This window comes from Phoxinus phoxinus, assembly GCF_949152265.1.
Source record: "Phoxinus phoxinus genome assembly, chromosome: 18".
Taxonomy (NCBI): Eukaryota; Metazoa; Chordata; class Actinopteri; order Cypriniformes; family Leuciscidae; genus Phoxinus; species Phoxinus phoxinus.
In genome coordinates this window covers 27,908,523-27,931,197 of record NC_136893.1, presented here as the reverse complement: position 1 = coordinate 27,931,197, position 22,675 = coordinate 27,908,523, and the positions used below count along the sequence as shown (strand labels likewise).

At 38.3% G+C, this 22,675-nt stretch overlaps 1 protein-coding gene across 1 annotated transcript in view; it reads left to right on the top strand.

Annotated features, from left to right (window-relative positions):
• The window catches only part of opn7b (opsin 7, group member b), a 121,158-nt gene that overhangs the window by 59,285 nt on the left and 39,198 nt on the right, over positions 1-22,675 (top strand). Inside the window, exons 2-3 of the mRNA XM_079588245.1 lie at positions 2,917-3,004; positions 14,903-15,065. Coding sequence (XP_079444371.1) covers positions 2,917-3,004; positions 14,903-15,065 — 251 coding nt within the window. The remainder of the gene's footprint in view (positions 1-2,916; positions 3,005-14,902; positions 15,066-22,675) is intronic.

Below are 22,675 nucleotides of genomic sequence, written 5' to 3'. Positions count from 1 at the left end.
TTCTCACCTGGACAGAATCAGAGACAGTTTCGCAAAAGTGAGCCATTTAAAAATGATAACAAAACCAATATAAAGGAAAGGATCCTATTGTTCCTTTTTTCAATCACATTCAAAATCCATCACCCCATATTTCCAACCAACTTTTGTGACATTAACGGGATTGTTTCACCCAAAAATAAAAATGATGTCAATATTTACTTACCCTGATGAGGTTTCTATAACTGTATGACTTTGTCTTTTCATCTACAAAATATTGAATTACAGACAACACTTTATTTTGATAGTCCACTTTAGACATTCTACTAACTATAAGTAACTTTGCAACTACATGTCAACTAACTGTCATTAAAGTGTTAGTAGACTGTCAGCTTAATATCTGCTAACACTTTATTTTGATGCTCCCCGAACAGACACTCTACTGACTATAAGCAACTTGGCAACTACAAGTGAACTTATTCTCCTAAGCCGAACCCTAACACATAACCACAACTAACAGTCTACTACAGTCTACTTCAGTTTACTAATACTCTAATGAGAGTTAGTTGACATGTAGTTGCAAAGTTACTTATAGTTAGTCAAATGTCTAAAGTGGAACTGAATTACATTAATGAGAGGTATATGTAGCGGTAATGTTATAATTACTTCACACAATGAAATCAATTAATCAATGTTTGAAGAAACCGTTTAGAGGAGACCAACAACTTGTTAATCGTTAAGACATGTTGGGCCCTATTTTAAAGCGCAATTTTATTTTAAAGTGTCAAAGCGCAAAGCGCAAGTAACTTTGTGGGCGGATCCCGGCGCTGTTGCTATTTTACCGGCGGGATAAACGACTCTTGCGCCCGACGCAAATCTAAAAGGGGTTGGTCTGAAGTCGCTTCATTACTCATAGGTGTGGTTTGGGCGTAACGTGAAATAAACCAATCAGAGCGTCCTCTCACATTCCCTTTAACAGCAGGCGCGCTTGTTCCATGGCGGATCGCTATTATAACGGCGGGTTTGCCGGCGCACGCCAGGAGCGGTTCACAGCCGAGGAGACCGACGTTCTCGTCAGGGCCGTAAAACACAGAGAAGTGACATTGGGGATGATGGGAGAAACCCACACAAATTAGCTTCGGTTAAACAGGCGTATAATTTGGGTAAATGTGTAGCCTAATCTAGATTTTTTTTTTTATCTAGATAGATCTTTTCCACATCTTCACGGGCACAACAATGATTTCCCTCGTGTGTTAATATTTTTCCTTGTAATAATGTATGATTTGCAAAAATGAAAACTGCTGCGTCTGTTTATATTAGAGAATCAAAGTCGATGCGCGTTAACACGCTACATTATGGCCAAGCACGCGCCCTTAAAATACTATATCACTAACGCGCAACGCGTCACTGTCTTTAGACTGTTTTTTTCCTGGTCAATGGCGCAATTGTTTTCTAAAACTGGAAAATAGCACCAGGGAGCGTTTGCGCCGGAACACGCCTCCTCTTTGCGCTGAACCGCCCCCGCGAGCGCAAGTTCATTCCCTAATTTACCGACGTGCGTCTGTGGAGGGAAAAGTCCGCTGTGCGCGGGTGCAAAATAGGAATGATACATGCGTCGGTGTTCAAAGTCAATTGCGCTGGGTGCAAGATAGGGCCCTATAAGTCTAGTGCTCAAAAGACTCATGTTGAAATTGATAAAATAAAAGGTAACACTTTATTTTGATGGACCACTTTAGCCATTCTACCGACTATAAGTAACTACATGTATTCCACTAACCCCTTATTCTACTACCCTTAACAGTCTACTAATACTCAACTGATACTCTAATGAGAGTTAGTTGACATGTAGGTGCAATGTTATAATCAACAGAATGTCTTAAGGGGACCATCAAACTGAATGTTATTATTAAAACCAAGAGCAAAACACAGATTTATTGTTATATTGAAGGAGAATTGTCCTTGATGATAAGAAGGGCCTTTTTAAACTTGGGCTGTACAAGATTAATTATATCATACATGAGATGTTAAACATGTGCTAGAGGCAGATGTTTAGTGATCTCATTAATAAGCATAACTGCTTGCATGTGAGATCAGTAACTGACTTGGAAGTTGGCAAGATGTTCTACTGTCCACCAGTGTAATAGCTTTCAAAACTCAAGAGCATCAATCAAACGACGCATTTTGCATCTGGCTGACAGCAAACCTGACAAATCCATAAATCACAGGAAGAATTGTTGTCTTGCAACTGACATTTCCTGAACGGACTACTGGGGAGTTGGTCTGTTGGTTGTGGGATGCATATAAATGTTTTGTTCTTGGTATCAAAGAGCAATATTTTGTATGATAAAATATCTTTCCGTAGGCTATAGGAGAGAGGGGATGTGGAGCGCTGGATCATTTGTTGTGCGTGATATATTCCTCTGGGTCATGTGCCCGCAGGCTAAAGATGAAAGTGGAGGAAAGCAAAATGTGTTAGTAATGAGAAAGCAATGGAAGTGCCGACATATTACTGTGCATGTGTTGCCTCTGAATATGCTCTATGCTCCACTTAAAGTACTCCAGAATAAGGTTATAAGATTAGTGTATAATTCACTATGTTCACCAAACCAAACCATTGGTTTCATTCAGAGTCCCTACACACGCCGTCATGCTCGTCTAGTGTGTGTGTGTTATGCATCACTGCACACATGTAACATCTCTTTGCTATGTGGACTGTGTGCACTTAAGAGCTAAATTGATTTATGGTAAGACATAATGAGACTCTCGTTTCCGGAGACCTTCTCATCCTTTAGACTAGAGCAGGTGCTAATGGAAATGCATTGATCAATTCTGGGAAAAAGGCAGAATCCAACAACATGAACTTTCTAAATTAAGAGGAATGTGTGTAAAACAAAGGTCTGGATGTGGTTTTACATTTGCTTCTCGTCTTCTTCTGTGCAGATGGAAAACTCCTCTGAAACTAACTTGTTTATGTCGAAAATATCGAAAGAGAATGACTTGCTCCTGGGAATCATCTACACCATCTTTGGTAAGTGTCTTTTTAAAGTAGTAAAAAATTACTTGCTAAACATTGTTTTTATTTCTGCAATCACCTTAGTATAAAGGATAGGATAGTAATTAATAATGAATAGGATAGTAAACATGTTAATCAAGTTAAAGTCAGTTATGTCATTAATTACTCATGTCATTCCAAATCCGTAAGACTTTTGTTAATCTTTGAAACACAAATTAAGATATTTTAATGAAATCTAGGAGATTTCAGCATGGTCAATGTGATTTTGCCAAGTAATAAATGGTTCTGGATCAACACATTCCTGTCCAAAAATTTAGGCCTAAGCGTATCTAATTTATCATATCGTATTCAATATATATAAAAATTCTACCCAAACGTATACACACGCACCCCACACCACTACTAAACCTATAACCAACCCATGCGTACCCATGCGTATCCTCATTGGCCTGAGCCCTCGGGCGTCAGGACCTCTTCCCCGCAGCCTTCTTGGAGATAATGACGGTCCTCAGATCTGTCTTACCCTTCGAAGACTGCGGGTGAGAGCGCCCTCCCTGTTCCCAGCCTTTCTCTGGGGGAGAACGGGAGGCAACTCTCTGCTTCTGGGTGGCATGGTCAGCAGCCCCTGAGACATGAGCGCGACGGGGGAGGAGCTTCTGGAAGGCGGCCGCCTGCTTGGCTGCCTCCTGGAACCTCTCGACGTCTGAATTTACAGCGTCGCCGAAGAGGCCAGAAGGTGACAGGGGCACATCCATAAGAAAATGATTGTCCTTTTCATTTCTATTACTATATTACAAAGATGCCTCTTAATGGCCACCAGGGCTGCCATAGAGCGGCCGATGGATTTAGCCATCTCCTTGGTGGCCCTGAGAGATAAATCTGTGGCTCGACGTAGTTCGCAAACTACGTGAGTGCCAATTCCACTGCCCTCATCCATGTCTCCTAACAATTCAGCTTGGTAGGCCTGCAGCAGCTATATTGTGGGAAGGCATGCTGCAGCCTGACCAGCGGCTGAATAAGCTTATCCCACTAGTGATGATGTGGTTCTGATTGACTTAGTGGGCAACACTAAGTCAATTCCCCTTTAGGGAAGATGCTGCTTCGGGGGAGAGATGGCTAGCGTCTCTTCCACTTTTGGCATCTCCCCATAACCATGCTCTTTATAGTTAGATATAGAGGAATAATTGGATGTTTGTACAATATATTAAAACCAGTTTCTCCCGCGATCTCGAGACCTCGGTGTGGAGATCGGGGAAAAACGGTAGGCCCCGGCGTTCAAATCGATAACTGGAACCGGATTAAGGCAATTTATTGGAAATATGGCGTACAGAGGCGGCATTATTATTTACATCTTTTCTCTCCTGCTGGTTTCAATCCATTGCTCCTCCATTGCTCCAACCTCCAAGTCTAAACTACAGGCTAACCAGCTACCTGCTAATTACGATCCTACTGGCAGGTGATTCAAATCCGGGACCAATCTGCAAAGTTGAATGAAATAATTTTTGCCGGATACAACTTACACTATAAAAAACACAACTTATAAAAAGTTGAATTGACTGATTTTGTTGTGTTGGTTAAGCAAACATCCTTGTAAACGCCACTGAACATCAAGGAAGTCACAACCAATCTGTTAGTCCGATCCCAACTCTACAAAACACTATTCTTAATCTGAATGGCTGTATACATAAAGAACATTTAAATAGAATGATGATTAAAAGGAAGTTTGAACTTTTTCAGTAAACTAGGCTAAAGTCTTTTGGGACAAACGACTAAAACCCGAAGGACTGCTCGGCGGACATTTGAATATAAGAAGTATTGTATCAAAGACTGAGCAAATTGAGGGTCTGCTGATGGATTCGAATTTGGACTTTCTTTTCCTCTTGGAATCATGGTTAACTGAGTTATCACCGAGGACTTCCTTTGCTGTACAGGGGTATCATGTTTATAGGAAAGATGGAAAATTAGGTAGAGGAGGAGGAGTCCTTCTGTATGTTCGTAATCATTTTAAATGTGTAGAAGTTCATCTTAATACCATGCAAGACTTAGAAAGTATCATTGTTTCTATTGTCTTATCCCCTCAAATGTCTTTTACTGTGGTTGGATTATACCCACCCCATAATTCTACAAAGGAAATTGGTTCGAAAACTGAATTAAATGTTTTAGGTTATTTTAATATAAACTCGGCGGAAAAAGCTAAGAGATATCAACTCAAAACTATATCAGATCAGTATAATCTTACACAAATTATCATTGGCCTAACTAGGGTTTCTCGATCAACACAAACTCAGATAGATACAATTTTTAGCAATAAGCCTGAAAGAATTACAAAATCGTATAATTTGGTAACAGGTATGTCAGACCATAACTTGACCTTAATTGTAAGAAAGTTGACAAAACAACGATTTTTATATTAAACAAGAAGAGGGCAAAAGCTTTTATAATAGTATACCAAAATCCCTAATCGGTCAATTCGAGGAGAAATTAAAGCACCTGACTGGAAAGATGTTCTGCAGTCTGGTGATATAGAAAACGCATTTAATATGATATGATGGATAGTATGTTATCTTTAATAAGATACCTTATGGTCTTTTTAATAAGACTAAAAATTGATTTAGCAAAAATGTCTCATACTCGAGTAAAGTACATTTGCCATGGTAAAATGAACAGCTCTGGAAGCTAATGAAGCAGAGAGACTTGGCATTAAAGGCTGCTCTTAAATCTAAATTACCACATGATAAGAGAAAGTTCCAGGATTTGCTCAATAAAGTCAAAAGCTGATTATTTTATTAAATGAATTGATGATTCTAAAGGAAATAGTAAATTAATTTGGAAAAATTATAAAGGAGAATAAATCAGTCCAAAATTGGATTATACAGGACCAGTCGAAATCAAAAGAAGATCTTGCAAAGGCATTTGACACAGTGAATCATAACTTTTCCAAACTTCCAAATTAAAAATCATCTGCTACTGCCCAGATGTGGATAAAATCATACCTGACTAATCGGAAACAAAGTACAAGGGTGGTTGATAAGTGCTCTTCTTTTGCTAGCTGTCCTATAGGGGTTCCTCAAGGGTTTATTTTAGGACCTATTTTATTTAGTATTTATATTAAAGATCTCCCTCAAGCATGTCCAGGTCTTAATGTTATAATGTACGCAGATGATACTGTGCTTCTTACTCACGCAAGAACTAAAGAACTAGCTGCAAGCAAACGGTTATCTGCAATGGCGAAAGCCTCGGATTGGTTAAATACGGGGTTTTTTTGTCTCTTAATGTAAGCAAAACAGTTTGCATGTATTTCACTGTACGAATACACAACTCGTGAATCCAGACATCGTATTTAATGGTGAAGCAATAAAATCTGTGACACATGTCAAATATTTAGGAATGATAATAGACCAACACTTGTCTTTTAAAAGCTTTCTCAATCAGGGCAGGTGCAACTACACTTAAGCCTGTGTACTCCCTTCATAAACAAATTATGAAAGTGCTAGACAAAAAACAAAGGAACTATCATCATTGAGCTATCTTGAAAAGGTTAAATTGTTTACATTTTAATAATTTTGTATTTTAAACTGATGTATGCCTGATGTACAAAATGATCCATAATCTTGCTCCCCCCTCCTCTTAAGGGATGCCTGGGCCATAACAGAAGTGCCGGTAGGACTAGAGCATCTGCTAGGGGAGATTTGGTGCCGCAGTAGAAAAACATCCTTTGCTCAAAAAGCTTTTTCGGTTAAAGTAGTGGGGAGTTCCTTACCCATAAACATCTGAAGCATTGATAGCTTCACAATTTTTAAAACCAAGCTTAAGTACTGCCCACTATCAGAACAAATGTTTATATACTGATTTTGTAAATCTTACATTCCTGGACATATGTATTTTGATGTTGTATGTGGTGTATATGTAATGTTGTATGTTATTTTATTTGTTTACCTGCACGGACAGCAGATGTAAATGATCTGTTAGCTAACTAACTCTGGTGCAATTACTCTTAATTGTGCATTGTCCCTGTAAAAATAAACAGTAAAGTAAAGTAAAGTAAAGTAAAACAACACCAAATAGACAAGTCAAATAGACACAGTTATGCCACGACGCTAGCCGGAGGCAAAACAAAGGGAAACCTGGAGGTGGCCACTACAAACCAGCACAGATTCGGCTACCTAATGAGGATCTTAAATTATTATCATTATTAAATGTCATCTTGTTGTTTTGTTGGGTGAAAGAATCGATGAAAAATGCTGTATCTAGAATTTTTATTTCTAGAAAATATTTACATCGTTAAAATTGCACCGTAATTTCACTCTTTACATTGTCGTCTTCTTGGCCTTGGCACTGGCTAGGCAGAACTGCGGATCGTACCATAAGTCTTGTACGTGACCATTCAGCACATAGTTATAGGCATCTTAAGATTTATATGCCCTCAGTTTCTCTATACGCTCGTTTCTCTATCGGGTGGGTGTAGAAGTCAGGCCACTCAACCGGAGGCAGCGTTAACATTAATCCTGTCAGATCGTCCATCCATTGTTTACGGGTCAGCCAATCTGGTTCCGTCTGTTAAAATTAACTTTTGCAAATAACAATCGCGGTCCTGGACAGTGAGTGACCTTAGGCATTAAGAAAAATCTGATTTTCTCCAGTCATTGTTAAAAAACAAGTTAACAAAACTTGCTAACTCGCGTTTGTGAAACGTCCAGAGGGATCGTTCTGCCACCACCTAAGCTCCGCCCACAGAAAAACGTCACCATATTTACTAACTGAAAAGGGGTTTATAGTTCCCTGGTTCATGGCGTCACCAGCCTTTGACGTTCCGTCACACCATTGGACTGATTTTACATGTGCTTCAAGATTCATCACGCGAAGCATTCAATCTATGGAAGGCGATCGGGGCCAATAGTTTAAACGGAATGCGTGACTTTTGACCGCATCAACACGCACTGTTTGTCCGCGTTAATGCGACAACACGCACACCAGCCAATGAAATTGTTGTATTTGAGACTAGATTTGCATATGTGACACGATTTTACGTTGGTATACTGTATATGTATATACAAACATAAGGTGTCATGTTTATTCATGAAGGATGTCGTAATGATATACTGGTATGCACATATGCAAACATCATACGTTATATTTGTTCATGAGCGATAATGCATTGGTATGTAGTGTGTGATGTCAGTCTTATGTCATGATTTGTCATGCCCTTTTAAGTTGTTTGTTTAATGTTCTTTCTCAGAGTAGAAAAGTCAACAGCTTAAACGATGGCTCTTTTATTTTAGGAAACTGCCAAAGCCTTTTCAGACAGCGTGCAGCTCAACCAAGAAAAGCTTAACATTGCATGGAGCTGATACGCATGAATGGCAGAAGAGCTGATACGCAGATGAAAAAGACTGCAGTTAAAAAACAAAACAAGAGAAAATAGTTTTAATACAAGCAATAAAAAAACTGCACATATCAGCTGTGGAATAAAAGAAAAGAAATGCACGATTAACTAGATTAAGGCACTCCTGTCTTCATTTAAACACTGTCCGGGAAGCCACCAAAGTTATTCTTGCCACTATAAATTATTGCTTCCTAAAGACAAGTTTATGGGTAGATAAATTAATAATAATAATAATAATAATAATATGGTAACACTTTACAATAAGGTTCGTTAGTTAACCCTCTGGGGACCAAAAACGCGCCGGCGCGTTTTCCTCGTTTTTTTTCACATAGCAGCAAAATAGACTTAAAATACAGGCTTAAGAAATATGAAAAAATAAACTGTTAAATGTCTTCTTATTTATGGGTTCACTTAAAATCGAAATAAAACATTGTGCTTTTGTAAAATATAGAAAGTAAACAGGGAGTGCTTTCTGCCTCTACGTCTCCGTGAACTTTTTTTCTAGTGCACGTCTGTAAACTTAAACAAAACTCAGCGAATACTATTCACACCGACATGAGCTATATATCTCTATAATCATATAAGTGTGTAGTTTTAAATTATCTAATTCAAAACTAAAACAAATATTCTCTGTTTATGCTATATAAAAAGAGAGAGAGAGATCAGCCATTCTCATTATGGTTCTGGCAGCTCATTACTCTGCTAATGTGACACGACCATGGAGAGAGCGCGCTATTCAAACGCAGATCTGAAGCAACACATGCAAACCAGTCAACGCCCACAACAGCTGGAAAACACACTCGCTGTGAGGAATAATAATATCGTGATAATCCTGGAAATTTTACCTCAAACGTGCTGGAGTAGCCTAACAACGGATCCAGCTGCAGATCATCAGTAAGTGCTTTGTTCTAATCGCGATATGAAATGGTGTCTGTAAACCGCAAAAGACTGTTTACATTTGAATCGCGTTTCTGTGTTTGAATGAATGAACGGCACAGACGCATGTTGTTTACTACAGCTCGTGCGTGTCTGTGTGTGAATGAAACTATCTATATTGCCTACTGAGATGAGTAAAAATCGACTGAATACGTTGAAATAAAATGTCTTTGTATAAGCAACATATTAAACTGCAAATTAACATTTATGCCCTAATATATTATAAAAGACGATATGTTACAGACGAAATATGAAAGACAACATTTCGTTTTGGATAGATTATAAAGTTTTTACTGCCACATCAAAACCTAATTTACAAGGTGCAATCTAAATCTTAAAAGATCAATATAAGCCTTCTCTTTAAATTATTTTTGTGTTTTATTAGTGACACATTTGGAGAGAGGATAGCCTACATCCAAAACTTTCTGAAAATACGAATGAGAATGAACTGCACAATTACTAGAAATGTTTACCTTGGATATTATACAATTTGCAAGCATACACAGTTTGTGGAAAAATACACTTTTTTTTCAAGATGTTTCCAACTCTGAACCAATTCTGTAGTTATTTATATATAAATTTATATATAAGGCTCATTAGTATGCAGCATTAGCGGGTCTTTGTCTTCTCTCAGGTGTGAATGAGGACATTATTCATGACCTTGTTGGATCATTCACGCCCCCCTGCATATTGCCTTTCCAAACAAAAAGTGTCTTACAAAATTTAAATCAATCTATTGTTTAATGTGAACGATTAGCCCGGATGATTTTCAGATCATTTTAAAGTAAATACTCTAGCCGACAACATCCTTTAGTCAAAAGTATTGTGGGAATATGTGAAGTTGGTCGTTTGTGGTCTTATATCAGAAAATTTAAGTTTGAGTTTTTTGAATAACCACACGCATAAATAATATTCTCTCAAAAATGCAAACATGTACATACATGTTGCCCACATATTATGATGGCCATGTTCGTGCTAAATAGAGTGTAATTACACCTTTGCCATTAATATGTTTATAAGCAACTGAAAAAAATAAAAATATCAGGGCATGTCAAAACATCTCAAGGACCCCAATAACACCTTAGACCCCAGAGGGTTAACATTAGTTAACATGAACTAATAATGAATTGCACGTATACAGCATTTATTCATCTTTGTTAATATTAATTTCAACATTTACTAAACCTTTATTAAAATCTTGTGCACATTAGTTCATGCACTGTGAACTAACATGAACTAACAATGAACAGCTGGATTTCTATTAACTAACATTAACAAAGATGAACAAATACAGTAACAAATGTATTGCTCATTGTTCATGTTGTTTAATACATTAACTAATGAACCTTATTGTAAAGTGTTACCAATAATATATCAGGGCTCAACATTAAGCCTTTTCCTTTGCTTGTCCTTCGGTCGGTCATTCACTTGTCCGAGTAAAAAATGAGGTTGTCCAGGGAAACATTTTTTGTATGTCTGTGTGTGTGTGTGTGTGTGTGTTGGAAATATAATTTATTCTGAATCAATATTCTAATCACTGTTCTCACAGCTTTGACATATTTAAATCTGCATATTTATGATATTTTAACCTTTATAAAGGGCATTTCCCTAATAGTTTTAAATATAGCCTGTGGTTCATCTTTCATTTTAAATTCTTAATTTGATCAAATTAAAATAGAATAATAAGATGCTAAAGAGGCGGGCTGTTTCAAATTAAATCATTTACACTGAAAAAATAAAACTGCATTAAATAAAGTTATGAGATTATTTTAAATATTTTGGGGAATATACAAATAAGAAATGTTGGAAAGAATGATACTTTTAAACACGAAACTAAACCGCCAGCAGGAGGCGGCAGGGGACCGTATAATAAGTGAGTCATTTATTCAAACGATTCCTGCAAACGGCTGATTCATTCAGCAATAAAGCAGTTGTAAATTAATAGGAATTCATTGAATCTTTGACTCAACCAATTCGTTCAAATTACTGAATCATTCGGTATGAAACACGGTTGAGTGTACAATAGAATATAGATCCAATACAATAGGCTTTTTAAAAAATGACAGGGTACATCTATGCATTTATACAGTAATCTTTTTAACAAAAGTGCACTAAAAACTAAAACTATTCCAACTTTTGCTTAAATATTGGGGAAAGATACTCTTGTTTCAAGTAGTGGTGCTTGTTACCCTCTTGTTCCATGTAGTTACAGGGTAAGTACAATAAAAATACATACACAATCTAATATCACTCGGAAACCTTGATACTAGAAAAAGTACCCATTAGTTCTATAATACTTACAGGATAAATACTTTTTAATTCTCCTGGTTATTACCCCTGTATTCCCCAAACTTTACATGTTGTTCCCTTATACTTGCATGCAAGTACTTCATAGGTACACTATAATTACAGAAAGTTACGCTGTAAATTCGTCTTAATTACGCAGTACTTTCCGGGCTGTAATCTAAAGCGTTACCAACGTTTGTTTTTATCTAGTTGGCTTTTACTGATAAAACAGACACTTTACTCTTGTTCCGAGGACATAGTGTAACCTGCTGTCTTATTTGACTTTTATTTTATTAATTATTGTATAATATGGATCAGTAGCATTTACTTCATTTAACATTTATTAATTTACTCTAACACAGAAGATATCAGTAGAACAAGGCCACAATAAACTAAAGGATTAATATGTGGGTAAATCTAAACGTAAGTCTGCTTTAAAAAAAACATCACATGTTTGAACACGACCAGAATGTGCGCGTTGAGAAACACGTTCAAATTTGTCGTCTTAACATTGTAAAATTGTACGTCTTTTCACGTACTAAAGTAGCGCGATGACAATTGACACATTAAAGGTGAACTATGCAGGTTTTTTTACCTTAACTGAACAGCTTCGGAGTCATTGGAATGGTTATATGACTTTTTTCGGGTTGAATGGTGGTCGTCTCGCACCCCCCTATCGCCTGTGAGCGGAAAAACACTGTTGCAACTTCAGGCCGGCGGGCCGCCGCGTCAGGAAGTATCGTGTGATATCATGTCTCGCGATGTAACGGATTGCTTTACGGGAAAAAAATCTGCTAAAATTCTGTCATTATTGCGCTCCCTCACGCTGTTCGAACCCGAATGAAGAAGTCGTTGTAAATAATGTCCCGTCTGCAGTGATGTCGTTGATCTACTAGCCTCTGGTATCTGAGAGTCGGCAACGAGTTTTTCGACAGTGTTGTCAAATATCTATTCCGAAGCTGTAGGGGGCGCTCTATAGAGAAACCTGCGAGCAAAACGCGGGAATACAGCGAAGAAATTCCCAAAACTGCATAGCCCTGCTTCAACACGAGCAGAATGTACAAAAGAAACGTGTAAAAACACGTGTTGACACACTACACGTTCTGTTTAACGACTATTGGCCCCGATCGCCTTCCATATCCAGCGACGCAGCACGAGTTTCCCTGAAAGGGACTTTTCCCTCCACAGACGCACGTCGGTAAATTAGGAAATGAACTTGCGCTCGCGGGGGCGGTTCAGCGCAAAGAGGAGGCGTGTTCCGGCGCAAACGCTCCCTGGTGCTATTTTCCAGTTTTAGAAAACAATTGCGCCACTGACCAGGAAAAAAACAGTCTAAAGACAGTGGCGCGTTGCGCGTTAGTGATATGGTATTTTAAGGGCGCGTGCTTGGCCATAATGTAGCGTGTTAACGCGCATCGACTTTGATTCTCTAATATAAACAGACGCAGCAGTTTTCATTTTTGCAAATCATACATTATTACAAGGAAAAATATTAACACACGAGAGAAGTCATTGTTGTGCCCGTGAAGATGTGAAAAAGATCTATCTAGATTAAAAAAAAAAAATCTAGATTAGGCTACACATTTAAATTATACGCCTGTTTAACCGAAGCTAATTTGGGTGGGTTTCTCCCATCATCCCCAATGTCACTTCTCTGTGTTTTACGGTCCTGACGAGAACGTCGGTCTCCTCGGCTGTGAACCGCTCCTGGCGTGTGCCGGCAAACCCGCCGTTATAATAGCGATCCGCCATGGAACAAGCGCGCCTTTCTCTTAAAGGGAATGTGAGAGGACGCTCTGATTGGTTTATTTCACGTTACGCCCAAACCACACCTATGAATAATGAAGCGACTTCAGACCAACCCCTTTTAGATTTGTGCCAGGCGCAAGAGTCATTTATCCCGCCCGGAAAATAGCAACAGCGCCGGGATCCGCCTACAAATTTACTTGCGCTTTGACACTTGCGTTTCAGATCGTTAAAATAGGGCCCTAAATGTTTTAAGCTTTATCAAAAATCTACTTTCACATTATAGCCTTTCATGTTTTTTGTTGTTGTTTACAATGCTCATTCAGTAAATGCAAAGCTAAACAGAAGTGTTTTGAGTCTGGATTTGAATGTGGCTACTGTAGGAGCACACCTGATCTCTTCTGGAAGCTGGTTCCAGCTGCGGCTGGCATAATAGCTAAAAGCGGACTCTCCTTGCTTTGAGCGAACCCTTGGTATTTCTAGCTGATGTGATCCTAATGATCTCAGTGATCTGTTGGGTTTATATTCAGTGAGCATATCTGCAATGTATTGAGGACCTAGGCCATTAAATGATTTATATACCAGCAATAATACTTTAAAATCAATCCTAAATGTAACTGGGAGCCAGTGTAAAGACCTGAGGACTGGTGTGATGTGTTCATGTATTCTGGTTTTGAATGGAAACAAAGCATCTAATTCTTGCTATATTTTTCAGATGATAGTATGCTGATTTAGTTATTGCTTTGACATGACTACTGAAGCTAAGGTCTGACTCTAGAGACACACCAAGATTCCTGACTTGATTTTTAGTTGTTTGACCTCTAGTTTGAGTGAAGGTATGCGTTCACCTTGAGAACTTCATCTTTGTTTCCAAACGCAATGACTTCAGTTTTGTCTTTGTTTAACTGAAGAAAGTTTTGGCACATCCAACTGTTTACTTCATCAATGCATTGGAACAGGGAGTCAATGGGGCTGTAATCGTTAGGCGATAGGGCTAAGTAGATCTGTGTGTCGTCTGCAGCTGTGGTAAGAGATTTGGTTCTTTCTCATTATTTGGCTCATTGGGAGCATGTACAGGTTGAATAGGAGTGGCGCAAGAATTGAGCCTTGAGGGACTCCGCATGTCATGGATGTCCACTCAGACTTATGGTCTCCTATACTCACATAATAACCTCTCGCTTCTAAGTATGACCTGAACCATTTTAGGACTATCCCAGAAAGCCCCACCCAGTTTTCCAGCCTGTCAAGAAGTATGTTGTGATCGACAGTGTCAAAAGCAGCACTGAGGTCGAGTAGTACCAGCACTGATAATTTGCCAGTATCAGTATTTAAGCGAATATCGTTTATTTACTAGTAAGAGAAAATACTCTGTTTAACCCTTACATTTTTTTTATAAAATAACAGATTCTGTCTGCATACTACTTTAGTAGCCTTTTCAAGTCAAGTCAAGTCACATTTATTTGTATAGCGTTTTTCATTCACTTTAAGGCACATTTTTCATTCATTGTTTTATTGATTGATTCTTTCTTTCTTTCTTTCTTTCTCTCTTTCTTTCTCTGCAGGTGTGCTGTCTCTGATGGGAAACACCACTCTGTTGTTTGTTGCCTATCGCAAGAAGTCGTCTCTTAAGCCAGCCGAGTTTTTCATCATCAACCTCTCCATCAGTGACCTGGGCATGACCATTTTCCTCTTTCCCTTCGCCATTCCCTCGTCTTTCGCTCACAGGTAAAACTCTCTCACAGCAGAGACATTTCTTACAGAAGAAGAGTCTTCATATATACACAGCCTATCTTTCTTTTCCCCTTCAGATGTTAGTGTGTCCTCTTGAGACTCATTAAAGAGGGTCATATCATTCTCTCTCTGATCCTCTTAAAGGCGTCAGCATAATAAAAGCAAATTAAATCAAATTTAACAGCTGGAAACACATTGACGCAGCCTCCATGTTCTCAGACCCTGAACTCTCTGATGACTGGGGCTTTTGATGCTGCTATTCCTTCTTTCCTTTTTGTTTGTGTAGCTAGTTTATGTCAGCTATAATCACTGATCATGTCTTAATTCTGCTTTTGAAATCTCATAAAGAAAATGTGAGAGCTGAAACAGAGCTGAGACATAATAATTTACGAATTTAAATATCAAGATGTTTCTTACACATTTATCATGCAAATAATTAAGCCATGTATTAGTTTTTCTACATTTATTTTCAAACCTCCATTTTTTATTTATTGTTAATTTATTTTCCCAAAGATACAAAGCAAAAAGGTTAATTATATAAAATATATATATATATATATATATATATTACCTATAATGAGAGTTGAATTTTCACTAGAGATAAAACTAAAAACATTTTATTAGTCTATAAATAAAGACACATTTGTCACACTGTTATGTACTAAAAAATACCAGAGAAATTAATAAAACCCACAATAATTTATACAGTCAGTGCTAGTCGGTATGATTCCCTTTCAAGGGAACGCCTTGCGTGATTGCGTCGTGAAGCACATGTAAAATCAGTTCAATGGAAACGGGAGACGTCATGGGCGGGTGACGTCATCGACCAGGAAGCTATAAAGCACTCCCGCGATCAGAAAACACTAGCTTTGTTGCCTTCAGCAAGTGCTCTCTGTGTCTGTCCATGTCTATTTATTGTTGTCTGTCTCAGTATCTAGATATATATTATGAAGAAACAAGAATTCAAAACGTTGTGTTGTTCCCTACCCTCGTGTTATCTCGGTTGGGGACGCGCATCAGCTTTGCGTTGCTTGTTTGGCAGTAGAGCCTATACCCAGTCGGTTCTCGAGGGGGCTGACTGAGTATTGCAGAGGTTGTCTGTTAATCACCTCGCTCCCGCCGGGCGTTCTTCGAGGAGGACGATTCGGTGCGTGCTTCCCGAGGCGCGAGTCCCGCTGCTGCCGAGGCACAACGGCGTCGCGCATCTTGGGGATCGCAAATGGATCTAACAGCGAGGTTTGAGACGGGCGCGCCCTATCTCTGCCTTCACGTGTTAGATCCAGTGGCTTATCTCGGGGAGAAGCACGCGCTGCGGTTTCTTTTCCCCGGGATGAGACTCTCGTGCGGCGATCTCCAGTTCCGAGCATATATATATGAATAAAGCAGATGTGTGTGAGTTTTCAATGAATAAATAAATAAGTCAGCTCATAACTCTGTTGTATAAAGAGGAGCTTATAAAAGGAGGTTTTATTTTGTGCTGATTGCCAAGTTAAATGTTTTCTGGCCGGCTGAACATTATGAGAGTGAGAATATAATTAAATCTCTATATCTCAGCCTCCTCGTCGGGGATTGCCGTTTTTTCCTATCTCCACACTGAGGAGTTGAGATCGTGGAATAAACCGGTTTCTATTTATGTGTTTATCCCCAAAACTTCTACTAAAGTCATGTTTTGAGTATTAAATGTCATAGTATGACAGTGCCTCGGGTTAAAGAGACGCTTACTAGCTATCTCTCTCCCGAGTCGGCGTCATCATTTCCCCGACGTTATCCACCAGCCATCATAAATAATAGATAAATATTATTAGGCAGCATTGGTGGGTAAACTATATAAGGACATATATAACTATATAAGGGACCTGGGTGGCGGTCGCTGTCTAGCCAGTTAGAGATATGCAAGATCTGAGAACTGTTTTATCTCTAATATAGCTGGAAGAAGAAGCCCTGACGCCGAGGCTGCAGGCTTCTGAGGGTGGTCCCCTCCGGGGTAGGGACGATTTTGAGAAATCGTTTCTCCTCGGCGCCCTCTGGGGTGTGACTCTCTGAGGAGGGTCGCAACGCTGCCAGTTCGGTTCTCCTGCCGGTTCGCCGTTTCAGGACACCGAGGTGTCAGCGTCCCCAAACGATCCTCCGAGGAGGGTCGTAGAGCGGTCAGTTCGGTTTCCCTGCCGGTTCGCCGTTTCAGGGCGCCGAGGTGCCTGCTTTTTCCAACGATCCTCCGAGGAGGAACAAGAGGAACAGAAAAAAGATGAAATCAAGATAAAATAAATGAAATCTTAGCAAAAGATCTTAGCAGAGGAGGAACTCCAACTCCACAAAAAGCATTACCAGATTCACTTATTACTAACCTGACTTTATCTACGTCTACAGAATGACTTATTGAAAGGTGGCAGAGGTTTAGATGTCATTTTATTTTCATTTGATGTTACCATGATGGTGATCATTGTTTGCTTTAGTTGGACTCTTGACCTTTGAACATTAGTTTTTCTTCGGCTGCGGTAGCTGTGTCTTTAAAATACATTTGCTATGGCAAAAAAGCTGAAAGAATACAGGATCAGATGATTATGGCTGTTAGATAACGGTCTCAAACATCACATAGTGGCCCAATTCACTGATCTCATTTGTTGTCTAATGTTATTATTAATGGTTTAAATTTTTGATTTTGGTGATACTGTAATTTTACAGAATTACATTTTTCAGATATTTGCCATTTAGAAAATATGACTGATTTTAAAAAAACTTTATACCAAGAACATTTTGAATTTCCAGATCAGCCAGACACACACAGACATCAAGAATCGGAGTATGACTTTCAACAATGGTGACAATCATAAGTTTTATGCTGCAGTGCATGTTGGGTACCAGCATAGTAAAAAAAAAAATCTGCCATGACTCCCAGCATGCATTGCAGCATGAATAAATTATCCATCTGAATTGTCTGGTTATTTTCTTAAATTTGTACTTTTTGCTTTTATTTTTGCTGTTGATTTTGTGTTGACTTTTAGAAGCATATGATGTTCAGATTTTATGTTTTTCTTTTTTGTGAATTGTCACCATTGTTGAGATTCATTGGCTGATTCTTGATGTCTGTGTGTGTCTAACTGAAACCATAGTTCAAATTTTTTTAATGAATGATGAGTTTAAAAATCCATCACAACCGATTGCGTAGCAGTGCTTGGTCTTTTGTGTTAGTTTCACAGTGTAGTAATGCTAAATTAAGCTGTATTGATAAAGACATTTTTGATAAGTGATTAGAAACTAGAGTTGGGGTACTCGAACTCGGACTCGAGTCCGGTCTCGAGTCCAATTTTGAATGGACTCGGACTTGTCACGCACTCGAATGAATTTGTACTCGGACTTGACACGGACTCGGGACATTTTAGACTCGGAAAAATGTCCGAGTCCAGTCGAGTCCGGGTACTGGATGACACAAAACGAAATTTTGTGAATTTTTTTTATTCAAAAACGAAACGAAACAACGTTGTTTCAGCGTTGAGCATTGTAGCCAATCACAGTTAAGTGCATAAACACAGTGGCAAATCAGAGGCGTTTTAGAGTCAGCATGCGAATAATTCGCTCAAAATGTATGTTTAGAATCAGCACGAGCTTTATCCTTTCGCAAATCCCCTCATAAACAACAAAGTCTCTCTAGACGCAATATAAATAAGATATTCACTGTGCAGTGCGGACAACTTCAGTCAGTGTTTATGACGAGAGTTTTAGGGAGAGTGCCGAACGCGGTAAGTGATGGCTTAAAGGGAGCGCTGTTGACAATCTAAATAGTTTTGTTTTTCATACTTCTAGAGGACGAGTGGTTACGTTCACACTGTAAATTATAAAGAGTGATAACTGCATTTAAATGTGGAATTGAATCCACTTAATTTTTGTCCTTTGAGTCATGAAATTGCGATGATTTGACACATAGCAACATAAGAACGTGTTAACCATAGCAACATTTTGGCGTCTGATAATGTTATCATTTATGTTGCATTTATACTTTAGTCATAAGTTTACATACTCCTTGCAGAATCTCCAAAATGTTATTTTTATGTTTTTTAATAAGACGTATCATACACTTTGTTTCTATTTAGTACTGCCCTGAAAAAGCTTTTTAACATAACAGATGTTTAATAGCCTAAATAAAATACAAACACAAAATAAAGACAAATTACATAGGCTCGATTTTAATATTGTGTCATTACCTGAATGATCCACTATTTTTTTTATTTTTTTTTATGTTTAAGGAAAAAGCATCCAGCTCCTGCACATTCTTTGCTTTTCCAGCATCTTCTGCATATTTGACTCCTTACTAGCAGTGACTATGATTGTAAGATCCATACTTTCACACTGGTGACAACTGAGGGACTCATACACAACTTTTACAAACCCTGCAAACATTTAGTGATGCACAAGAAGGAAGCATCCGTTAAGAGCCAAGAGGTGTAAACTTTTGAACTGGATCATTGGTGTAAATTGGTCTTATTTGTTTAAAAATGCATTCATTAATTTAGTCCAACCCTTCAGAGGCTAAATAAGATATTAGCATGTACAACACAATAAGAAAAATTTAAACATCATCATCTTGCTCAAAAGTTTACCCCTGGCTCTTAATGCATCGTGTTGCATTATTAAGCATTACCTTGCAGATTCTAAAAGATGTACAATAGGTAAACGTATGACTGTAACTATACATTGCAATCATTTTGTAAGGTTTAAAATATTAATTTAAGAGCTCAGTGTTGAGACCTTTCGCCGGGATTTGATTGACAGGTGATCTGACCAATTATAATGCAGATACACGCCATTTTTGTTTGACAAACAAACCAAATCAGTTAGTAGATTAAAGGCAGTGGACTTGTGTGTATTGATTTCTTTTTTAGAAATTTGTGCTATAACTAGAAGAGATTATCAGTTCACGTGCTGCTTGAACTGAGGCCTACACATTAAAGCACCACAAAACAGTATTTATCGTTTGAATTTCATAAAAATTAAAACAATTGAAAGCTGAGACTTTATTTCAAACCAAAAGTACCCTGCTCTGTCTTGTCTGTTGTCACATTGTTAGTGTCCTCTTTGCTCCGACCGAGAACATGTGGAGTGAGAGAGGAATGGCTTGTCGGACGTAGCAACAGTAACCAAGAGGGGCGGGTCTTTGTGAAAGGTCAATTTCAAATCATTTAAATCTTTGTGGACTCGGCCGGACTCGACTCGGACTCGGATGTTAAGGACTCGGACTCAAGTCCGACTCGACCCTCTTTGGACTCGGACTCGGACTTGTACTCGGTTGTTAAGGACTTGGACTCGACTCGGACTCGACAAAGGTGGACTCGGACCCAACACTATTAGAAACTAATTGAGATCAGTGAGACAAATATTATGTTATGACATAATATTCAAAACATAACCAGCAACACTTGATAACGTTTTTGTTGGCTTTGTTTCTACCACAGCAAATGTGTCTTATAAATACACAGTTAAAGCAGCCAAATAAAAACTGTTAAAGTCAAGGGTCAGGAGCCCAACTAAAGCATACACTGATCTCCATAATGATAATGTCAAATGAAACAAAACAACATCTAAACCTCTGTTAATTCTCAATAGGAATTTCAGTAGACGTATGAAAAAATTAATTAAGTCAATCTGGTTAATAATAAGTGAAGCTGGTAATGCTATTTTTTTGAGTTGTTTAATCCTTCTCTGCTGAGATCTTCAGAGATTTCATGTCTTCTGTGGCTGAAGTAAGTTGTAGTTCTTGTGTTTCAATTTTGTATCTTCTTGTTGTTCCTCTGTCCTTGTCAGGTGTTCATCACTAATGCTCAATCATCAGTTAATTAATCACTGAATTATATAATTAACTTCAACACTGCTTCAGTGTTACTCCAACACCCTGTAGTGTGGACATACAAGTGTTAATTTAAAACTGAAGATTTTGCAGTGGGGTTTAAAGAGTTAAATGTGTCAATAAATAAAAAAACAGAGTGAAGTGTAATTTAACAGTAATCAACTGTAAACTAATTTACGGCATAAAACTGTAGAAAAACAGCATTTTACTGGCAACCCAGCTGCCAGTAGATTACCGTAAAATCAAGGAAAAACAGCAATATTCTGTAAAATGTAACAGTCAGATTTACTATACAAAATAAGTTAATTTCACTGAAATATTAAAAGTTCATAGAAAAAAGTTATGCGAAGTCAATAACTGATAAAGAGAATAAATATTAAACTGAAGTGTTTTATGTGTTTTGCATAAGATAATACAGGAGAGATCTGTTAGTTTAATTCATTAGTTTTGTGGGTCACCATTGTGCTGGAGAGTAGAGCCTGTGCTTCAGTCAGAGATGAGCAGAGTAACACTGATGTTATGCTGCCCGTTGCTTTATTTAACAGCTGTGTATCGCTGATGCAGTGACAATCTCGTTGCTAAATACTTAAGCACATACATGTGTGCTACTGTTCGCTAAATGCGAATTGCAAAGATTCTAGTTAATGTCATGTTTGTAATTCATTCACGATTACACATTAGATGTTTGCAGTATTATATTAAGAGATATTCATTTTCAGTGGACTCAAAGTTCACAGTACTATCAGTATAAATACTAGTTTTTAAACTTGAACTGTTTGAAGCAATCATTTTCTCAAATGATATGAGTTACCTTCCATTGTTTTTTACAGTAACATACTGTCAAAAAGGAGAGCTGTATAATAACGGTAGAGGGCTGTAAATGAACAGTACTTTGCTGGCAACCACAGCTGCCAGTAGATTACTGTTATTTTACAGCGCAATTTTTTAAGTCCACTCCAGGGTCTAGGGGGCTTGTTTCTTAGTGTGCGCATGGTCTTCATATAGTACAGGCATTTGTCATATGGCGTCGTGGGTATAGGGTTCCCACCGCTTCTCAGCGCAGCTCGAGTTCCCTTGAAAGGGAACGTCTCAGGTTACGTATGTAACCCTGGTTCCCTGAGAGGGAACGAGACGCTGCGTTGCTTTGCCATACTCTCTGCATACCTGTGATCATCTTGCTTCAGGCTTTTTCAAAGCTAGTGTTTTCTGATCGCGGGAGTGCTTTATAGCTTCCTGGTCAGTGACGTCACCCGCCCATGACGTCTCCCGTTTCCATTGGACTGATTATACACGGGCTTCACGACGCAATCACGCAAGGCGTTCCCACCGCGTCTCAACACAGCGTCTCGTTCCCTCTCAGGGAACCAGGGTTACATACGTAACCTGAGACGTTTCTGTACATCAACACTGAATACAACTATTTTTATTTTTATTTTTTTTTGCTATGGTGGTTGTGTGCTCTTAGACAAACTGAACAAAACCGGTTTAAACCAGAAATTATGATTTTCAAATAGACCAATATAAAAATGCACTTTAAATAAATGACACAGTCGTTTCACTTTTTTCAGTGGTTAGGATTTCTGTCAGCAATGAAAGGCACTTTCACAAGAGCTTGAATAGAATAAAAAATAAATCGTTTTTCTATCCAGAATAGTTATTTTTGTTTCAAACTATCGGGGATTTATCATCAATATTCAGAGTGGGCAAGCCTGTACATTTTTCATACAAAATCTAATTTCGGCAGACACTGAACATGCTTCCAATC